We start from the raw sequence: 9,943 nt of genomic DNA, 5'->3' as shown, positions 1-9,943 counted from the left end.
CTAATCCTCTTATCGAAAAAGCAATCTTTCGGAATGGCATCTATAAGTTTATCTTTATAAGAAAATCCATGCATCATTTTCTCCCCACTCTCCAAAGTATGCATGGCATCCTCCAAATCATGTCACACTCTTTTCTTGTTTTGATCCCTATCGTCTCTATCTTGTGTCACTCCATTTCCCTTCCCGTGTTCATCATTCATCAAAGAAAACCCTTTTATTCTTATGCTACCATTGGTAGATTCTGATTGAGAATATAATTAATGAAAGAAAATATGAATTAAGGAGATAAGGACTTGTTTCTATATCTTTTCAACCACCACATGTACCGTTTACTATTGATAGGTTATTTGGCTAGTCCTATTTAATTAGATTATAGATAAGCTCATCAAATTAATTAGATTTTTTGTTTTAATTTGATGACCCTTGTAATGAACTCAAGGAATACCAAAAAATATATAGACCACTAAAAATTTTTCATAGATTATGTAAAATAAATTAAACATAAATTCTTTGAAAAATTCGTAAACTTTATGTTTTTAAATTGGGTTAAGGTGCAAATTTGCTCCAAAAATTTTTACTCAAGATTGCTGGGCATTTAGAAGGTTTTTTGAATGTAAATTAGCTCTGAAAGTTTAAAATTGTAGCAATGTTGTCTGTACCACTAAAAATATTGACAATCAATGTCACTGTTTTATTTGTATGGGGTAATATTGCTACAATTTTAAACTTTTAAACCAAATTTATATTAAAAAAAATTTTAGGCTTAAAGCTCTTGCGTGAAAACTTTTAAAGCAAATTTTTACTTTAACCCTTCCTTTAATAATAGTCAAGTATTCTCTAACTTATACTTGATGGTTCTTATATATAATCATACACCAGTGATGGTTTGCTTTAACTCTGCCTCATCATATATTTAACAATTTTTTCTTGTAATTGTTATATAAGAGCAAATATTTAATAGTGTAACTAGGATCAAAGGAGCTTACTTCTCATAGAATATCCAACTTAGAAATAAATAAGTTTCAGTAGAAATTACATTTAATTAATTGTTCAACATAACACATTGAATATTGACTAAATTATCTAAAGAGACTTAATTTTGAATGGCATTCAGTGTCTCTGATAAGTCTTTCGAGAATAAAAGGATAATATTTTATAACAATTCGTTGTATATGTTTTCATCAAAATGTTTAACAACAATATAACACATGTGATAAGCCATGCATACATGCGTATACGCACAGTTTTGGAAGAGAATGCTCTCTTCTTCTTGGCAAATTAAATGCTCAAATACTGTTAGACATTTATCTATTTGATTTGCTCTAATATATATGTCCAAACCTAACCTTCAATTCATCATCATTTGGTCTTCATGGCTTTTTTTTTTTTCAAGCTTCCTCCTAAAATCTTCATGATCTGGCTAAAAGAGATGAAGGAAGTAGTGGGATCCATACATCAAGTGGGTCCCATTACTCTCTCAAGTCCTCTTCTCCCTAGGCTGCGAAGTTGTTGAACAAGATCAATCCATCTCCTCTATTAGGTTAATTGTCATCTAGGCGTGATGTGAGAAGCAGTTATTGCATTAACAGAAGCATCGTTAAAAGTTCTAGAAGTTGACGACTCTTCCAGAGACTTTCTTCTAGAAAATGCAGGAGGAGTAGGTGTTGGTAATGTCATTGTGTCACTTGCAAGCATGACTGCAATAGTAGACATGGTTGGTCTATCGTCTGGATCTTCTTGAACACAAAGCAAGCCAATGTGTACGCACTTTGAAACTTCAGTTGCTATATATGAATCTTCTAGCATTGGGTCCATCAATTCTAAACATTTATCTTTGCACCACAAATTCCAAGTCTGCAAGAAATTGCAAAATTTGCATTTGAAATTATGAATATCTTGAAATTAGGTCAATGCTCATTATTTTTAAATAAAATTAAAATTTCATGCATGATAGACATGAGATTAGCTTGAAGAAACTTACATAAATTAGGAGACTTTGGCCATGTTCTGCAAGATAGAAACTGCAAATCTTTTTTCCACATATGATTTCTAGTAAAAGAACACCAAAACTAAAAACATCTGATTTTACTGAAAATAATCCTTCCATAGCATATTCTGGAGCCATATAACCACTGTGTTGATAAACGCAATAGCACCTTTTAGTTATCTATGGACCAGTATTTTTCTAAACAATATATATACACCAAATTGAAAGTAAAAAAAAATGATAAGTAGAGTGAGTTTTTATGCCACTTACTATGTACCCATTATTCGTTTTGTATTTCCTTCATTTCGAGCTCCTTCAAAAGTCCTTGCCAATCCAAAATCTGATATTTTAGGATTCATCTCATTGTCCAAAAGGACATTGCTAGCCTTCAAATCTCTATGAACTACTCTAAGTCGAGAGTCTTCATGAAGATACAAAAGTCCTTTTGCAATCCCATTAATAATATTTATTCTTAGATTCCAATGTAGTTTCTTTCTATTTTCATCATCTGCCAACAAATTTTCCAAGAAAAGATTCATTATTGATGAGAACATATGAATTAAAGAACAATATTTAATTATTAGTTGTTATCCAAGGGTTTTCTTGAAAATTTTACTCCATAATATACCGGCTACCAAAACAAACAAAACTTGTAGACAAAATTTGTTGCAATCACTTGTTGATAGTCCAAATCCGATTATGAAAAATAGTTTCATTCTATAAAACAAGGATACTACAAATAATAAATCATGCACATGTAATGAAAAATGCATGCATAATGAAAAACACAAGATTTTGTTGTTCATAAGGCGAGCCACATGTTGCCACACACTGTTTAGGCCATCCAAATTAAGTCTAGATTGCCAACATCTTATCGTTAGATTTCAGATACTTTGGGGATGAAAATTGCAAAATGAAATTCTTTTCTAATGCTAACTTAATCATCATAAAGACAATATTAGATAAATATTTACATGTTGAACTTCAGTACTAGAACAACTTAAGGGTGTATGTTTCTTGCTATGCTAGTTGGTAAAAGGGAGCAAATGTCACCTTATAGTCCATAACATGCTACTAAATAAGGTTTTTGTCTATTGAGCATTCTATGTAGCTCTATAGAATTAAAATTAAAAAGAGTTTTTTTTAAAGAAAATGCATGTAATCTTCCTGCATTGCTTACTACTAATATTAAAAGCTTCTTTATAAGACTAATATTCATGCAAAAGCATTAATTAAAGACAATGGTAATCACAAAGGTAAAGAGAGCCCCGGTTCACTTGGGCAAAGATCAATGAATGGATTTATAAAAGCAGAGAGTGAAGTATAAGGAATGGAAAGAAATTGGGACATGAGAAGAACATAAACAGTGCAAGAGAGGAAGTTATTCGATTTTCAAATAAGAAAGCTCATCATCATGCGTGGGAAAGGATTTTGTTTGCAAGGAAGCTTGGACAAACTCAAAGCTTAGAATAGAATGATGGTTAACATAATGACAGTTGGCCCTGAATAAATTTTGACAAGGTAATATCAAATTGTTTTTCTCTATTCTCTTAAAACTCGATGAAGACTCTTTCTTCTTTAGCAATCTCATATTCTCCAAAACCCTAGTGAACATATCATATGCAGTCTTGGTCTTGTTGCATATAACATTACATCATTCACAAGTGCTATTTTCGAGACATATGAAGAGACAACAAAAATCAAAGCAAGAAAGATAGAGTTTAGAGAACATACTGAAAAGGTGGAAGTCAAGGCTGGAATTTGGCATGTACTCGTATACAAGTAGCTTCTCGTTTTTCTCCATGCAGCATCCCAAGAGTTTGACAAGGTTTCTATGTTGCAATTTTGCTATGAATATCACTTCATTTTTGAACTCCTTTGAGCCTTGACTTGATGCTTGTGAGAGTCTTTTAACAGCAATTTCCTTTCCATCCGGTAATGTTCCCTACCAAAAACATTGATAATAATTTTTTTAAAAAAAAAGATATCATATTTAAAAAATACCTTACAACGCTATCATATGATACACAAGTAGAGCAAGTACATGTACATATATTGGTGGACAATCAATAAGTATCTCTGTAAATGTTTTTAGAGTATAGAGGCATACCTTTCTATTGATAAGCTCCCGAGACCCAGCTCACTTGTACTTTTATTCTATAAAAATGTTGGGGGAATAAAGCATCTTTTGAACTCTAAATTAATAGACATTTCATCAATATTTTAGAATGAAAAATATTCTGTTTCCGCTATTTTTAAATAATAATGAGTATACTAATTTGGGACGAGTAGATTGCTTGGACCAAACTCATGACTCGAGTTCATTTTACTAGAATTTGGCTTAATTTTGTTTTCGGCCAACCATTCCCAAAGCAGCTCAATTATATTTGATCTAGCCCAACTAGGTTTATCTACAAAGGGGCTATATTGTACAATTCTATATATAGTTGGAGAGTGAATAGGACAAAATGAAGGTTGAGATGCATTAATTCTTGGACTACATCACTACAATGTTTTTGTATTATACAGTAAGAACGATAGAATTTGTTGCTTGAATGTGTAGGCAACATTTTTCTTACCATAGTCACACTTTTCAAAAAAAATGTTGCTTGTACTATCAGAATTGGCCATGTGTACATTTCAATCAAACTAAATGATTTAATAGTTAAAGTTAACATTTTTAACGGTCGAAGTAACAATTCACCGTTCTGATAAATTTAAGGATGACATCATGTCACTTAAAAGGTTATCATATCAATTTATCAAATGCTGCTTCGAAATAGTTTACGGGCAAGATTGAATGCATATTAACCTTTTGTTAAATTTTGTTAATCTCTTATAGGGAAGTTTTACTTAAACTAAACTTTTAGGAAAAAGATAACCAAACCATTTGATAATCATAACATATTAGTACCTTGTAAACGGCTCCAAATCCACCTTCTCCCAATTTAGAATTTTCGGAAAAGTGATGAGTGCTCTGTTGAATCACATGTAAAGGGATTGTGGGAAGGTCTGAGTTCAATGATCTCTCTCTTCGGGAGATGTCATAAAATATAGGAGCGCCATCCAATGGTCGTTCATCTACAAGACAAGCGTACAAATTTATATTAGATCATATGACGATATATTCACTTACACGCATGTGAGGGCAAGGCACTAAAAATCATATTAGTCATTGAAGTGTTTGATGCTATGGTTTAAGAGTTAGTGATCCAATTGTGGTCGAACTATAAAGTACAATCAATTGTAACTAAAATAATATAATTTAATTAAAATATACAAAAAGTATTTATATACATAGCACTGAAGAAAGTAATTTTTAATTAAGAAAACATTAATCCACCCGTCAAGGAACATTCATGTGTGAACCACACACAATCCAACAAATCAGAATCATCAAAGCAAAAATCTAATTACAGACAACTATATTTCTTTCATTCAAAAATAGATAACAACGTCATTTTATGCTCGATAAGGGAGAAGAAAATATAAAATTTAACTTGGCTGACCTGTCCAAAATTCTTAATCATACTAGTTAGAGGAATGGTTCACCGGTTCTTGTTTAACCAACCAATCTGAATTGAGTTTTAATACCATGCGTTTGTGAGGGTATAAAGTCTAATTGTATATGTATATGTTCAGTGTGTACTATGGGGGTTCTTAGTCCCTTTTGGTAAAGAAAATAATCACCACCGTAGTTTTTGATTCATCGTTTGTGATTGCACTAGAAATTCATTGTAGTAAGTGAAATGATGCCATTTCAAAATTTGAATCAAATAATGTGATGCAATATAAAGACAGGCAACATAATAAACTGCATTGGGGAAGATATTCATGAATACCTTTCCTGGTCTTCCTTCGCCATAAGTAGACAGAAAAACTTAGTATTGCCACAGCCGCTAATAAACTTACGCTTATGATCAAAGATTTGGACTTGCCATCCCCATCATTGCCTGCGCACATCGACAAATTATCATTAAGATGTAAACAAATAGATGGATGTTGATTGGTGTAACTGAAGCAGTTAGAAATAGTGAAAGTTATGTAAAAAAGAAAAAAAAACTCATCTGTTTCTAAATATAAGACCCATTTGTAGTAATTACAATACAAATGGGTCTTTTAATTTATTTAAGGTTGGAGGGAGTATTATTAAGAAAATAAATTCAATTTTTTAGAATATAAAAATGTTAACAAAGATAAACTAGCTAATATAAAATTTGTTGCTCTATATATATATATATACGTCCAAATAATAAGAGAATCCAACGAGTATAAAGATGAAAATTGTATCCAATATAATGTAACAAACACACAAAAACGTTAATAGAATCTGCTACCCTATGGTTTTAGTTTTTGAGAATTTGAGGCAAGATTCACTTTTTTAAGAGAAAATATCATAAATCAATAAATATGGGAATTTATATAAAGTTGCATTATTTATGAATCATAAAAAAGTACTACTATAATTCTTCTCAAGCTCCTTGCCACGCAAGGGTCCCCACATCTAACGGACTGATATAAAACTCAAAATTTTTGGCGTTGAATTTACTATATATTTTACTTAGTAAAATTTGTAATACCAAATTGTTTAAAAATTTTGTATTAAAGCTACACCACACAACCTCATCAATCAGACTCTCTCTCTCTCTCTCTCTCTCTCTCACCTACTATCGGATACTTGGATTTTTTATATGATACATACAAAATTCAATTTATGATAAAAAAAAATTAGGATCACTGTCTTTTTTAAATAAATCAATCTTATTTTTATTATAAATTCATATATATATATATATATATATATGCATGCTTGATGTATCACATACGATGAATGAAATGAGCCACGATATTTTTTATGTAAATTTTACGCATGAAAATAATCCTAATCTGAAAGGGGGAAAAGGAAGGGGATGTAAGAGATATATTTGCATATTAAATATTAAACCTGTGGTAGGATTGCGATCGGAAATGGATGACTGATAAAACATGTAATCGTTGTATTTGATCATACAGCTTGGCGTCCCAACTTGCCATCCTTGTTTCTGCTCACAACATTGAGTAATGTTATTCATCAAAGCCTCCAAACATTGCTTGCAACTCTTGTTCTCAAGATCTCTACTACACTGTACCAACGCGTACCTTCTTCTTCCACCTCCCAAATCAAACCCTCCCCACGCATTTAACTCCTTCGTCTTTTCTGTTGCTCGTCGAATCAGACTCCTTATGTAACTCTCCGCCTTCTTCCACTCCGTTGGATCGGACTCCTTCTTATTCACTCCTTCCATGGACCACAACGGGCTCATTGTCACCTTCCCAAAGAAGTTCTCGTTCGAGTATCGGAGGATGCAGTAGCTGTACCTGTATATGTTGCAACCAAATACACATTTGCATAAGGAATAGTCATCAAAGTGTACAAATTTCAGTGTAGTTTATGTATTTTCAATCCGATCTTGTGAAAACAAAAAACCAAATGATACCTAGTAAAACTTCTAACTTTATATAAGATTTTAATTTGATTTCTTAATTTTATAAAGTATATTTTGAGTCCTATAACTCTAATATCGTTAATTAGTCTTCATTGATGCTTTTTTTGTGTGTCAATCATTGTTATTTTTCAAAATTAAACGTAATATGTTAGCATCTCAAATTTCAACAGCGGTATGTTTTTGTTGATGAAAGGACGCTTTATAAAATGAAGATATTAGAATAAAACCTTATTTAAAGTTAAATAATTAAAAGCATGATATATACACACACACATATATAGATTCGTTGCTTATTTGCCATGCCATATCATTTTTGATGCCATGTGAAACTATAACTAAATTATATGACATGACGCAGCAATAGACATTGGATCAAAATAGAAAATAGATGCCTCCTTGTGAGGATTGAACTGAAAATTTATGGATTAGCTGGGTATGAAAGTACTGCAGTTCAATACAAAAGCATATTTCAAAATATATTATGATAAGAGTAAAATACATTAATGTCCCCTCTATTTAACTTAAATTAAAGGGACCTCCTTTTTATTTTGAAGATCTATATAAACCTCCCTTAAAATCAAAATATATGTTGTACAAACCTCTCTTCCAGTTTTGAGATTCAATTTTCATCTACCCAATCATTAGTTGACCGTTAAATCATAAAGTGGACCTATTATTTTGACCAGAATACCCATCATTAACACAAATATTACTTAATAATTATTGTTTAATCACATATGGTATATCTTTATTTGAAATTAAAAATAATTTTAATACATATTTTAATATTTTGGTTATACCATTATTAAATCAATTATCATATTATAAATTAAATTAAATTTATAAATACAAAATTTTATTTTATAATAAATTTAAATTTTTAAAGGAGAATGACAAAAAAGGAAGCTGGAAATTACTAAATCCCAAATCAAATTTAGTAACAACACTTTATTTGGTGCTGACAATATTGAATTTGCAAATGACAACAAATTTTTGTTGACACTCTTTATTTGGTATTTACAAATTTCTAACTTTTTTTTTGTCATTTTCCCAATATTTAATATTAATATCATTTATTTATTAAAACTTACTTGTGATATAATTTTTTAAATATATATTAGCTGAAAACATTTTGTAATTATATATATGTATTTTCAATTAAATTATAAAATTATGTCTTAATTTAGTAAATTTAGTAGAAATATTAAATAGATCATTAATAAATATTGATATTAAAAGATAAACTAGAGATTTAATACAACAAGGGGTAAAGTAGGAACCAAGATTTATTCTAATATGTTTTGTAATTAAAAAATATACTTAAAGAATTTTTTCATAATATTCTTTAACGGTGTTAATATTTTGGATTAAAACGTATGTTATAAAAATAAAGGGAAAGTACATGTAACTAAGAGAAAACATAAGAGTAATCATAGTAGTTTACTCTTATTATAAAAATAAATAGTTTATATGTAATAAATCTAAGAGAAGGGATGCTTTTGGAATAGAATATTCTGTCAATAACATCAAAAGTTTTATTTCTAACAAACAACTAGTTTATGTACTCTGTTTCGATTTTTTCTCGCCTTCTGTTTTTATATTACATACTTCGGTTAAATTTGAATGATTTTTAATGTTTATTCATATAATCTGAAAATATAAAATATGCCTAACTACTAAAAAGTTAAAAATGATCACTGGGATATTAAAAATGAAAAAATAAATTTAAACTGGTTATATTTAATATGAATTTATACCATGAATAAAAAGGAGGAGAGATTTCATTGAAGTGGGTAGGTATAGAAGAATAGAAAAATCATTCCCTAAATTTGCTTGTGATGGGATTTGCTCTAAATGACTCGATCCCTGCATATTTTAACCAAAAAATTTAGACTGTGACAAAAAAGTATCATCTCGAGAAGTATTTTTGTGTCTAAAAACATTGAAACCAAACGACATATGCATATGCAAATTCACTATATTTCCAATTTATTGTTTTTGAGTTACTGAAATATAATTTCAAGTCCAAAAAAATTCAAAAGTGTTTATATGAACATAATCCATAAATTAAATCCAAATAGATAATAGGATTGATACCATATCGCAGCTGAAGGTTGATTGGGACAGCGTTGGAGAAGCTCTCTGGTGGCAGTTGAGACACAAAACTGACAGAGGTATCCGGGGTCGTCACCACGGCAGTCATAGAGGCCGTAGATGGCGGCGTTGGTGGCGTTGCCGATGGTGGTTTGGTTGTAGCCTTCGCTTGTGGCGGAGTCCATGGAGAGCCATGAGAGGAGCTGGTTAAGATTGGCTTTGTATGAAGCAGTAAGAGCTTGTGGTGTTTTGTTATGGCAGTCATCTCCAACGTAATCTGATGCTAGAGAAGTACTTGTTCTGATGAAACTGATCATGATTATTATGGGGAAGATCATCAACAGAAATCGCGGAGTGGGAATAATGGGGTTTGATG

The 9,943-nt window shown here is 30.7% G+C and overlaps 1 protein-coding gene across 1 annotated transcript; it reads right to left on the bottom strand.

The window, feature by feature from the left end:
* Positions 1 to 1,138: 1,138 nt before the first annotated feature.
* LOC114754087 (cysteine-rich receptor-like protein kinase 10) lies at positions 1,139 to 9,943 on the bottom strand. Its single transcript, XM_028942827.1, has 8 exons — positions 9,571 to 9,943; positions 6,933 to 7,345; positions 5,830 to 5,940; positions 4,902 to 5,068; positions 3,722 to 3,932; positions 2,258 to 2,495; positions 1,982 to 2,132; positions 1,139 to 1,854 (listed from the first exon to the last, which is right to left on the bottom strand). Exons 1-8 carry the CDS (start codon positions 9,903 to 9,905, stop codon positions 1,549 to 1,551), a joined length of 1,932 nt encoding a protein of 643 aa, XP_028798660.1. The 5' UTR covers positions 9,906 to 9,943; the 3' UTR covers positions 1,139 to 1,548.

Source organism: Neltuma alba, unplaced genomic scaffold (genome assembly GCF_004799145.2).
Source record: "Neltuma alba isolate B1F8T4 unplaced genomic scaffold, ASM479914v2 tig00010070_pilon, whole genome shotgun sequence".
NCBI classification, from domain to species: domain Eukaryota; kingdom Viridiplantae; phylum Streptophyta; class Magnoliopsida; order Fabales; family Fabaceae; genus Neltuma; species Neltuma alba.
This window is presented reverse-complemented; position numbering and strand designations above follow the sequence as displayed.

Coding starts and splice junctions, on each gene's coding strand:
- LOC114754087 (XM_028942827.1), bottom strand. CDS start 9,905: ATGATCTTCCCCATAATAATCATGATCAGTTTCATCAGAACAAGTACT. Junction 3,933..4,901: donor GATTTGGAGCCGTTTACAAG/GTACTAATATGT, acceptor TGTTTTTGGTAG/GGAACATTACCGGATGGAAA. Junction 2,496..3,721: donor CCTTGACTTCCACCTTTTCA/GTATGTTCTCTA, acceptor ATTTGTTGGCAG/ATGATGAAAATAGAAAGAAA.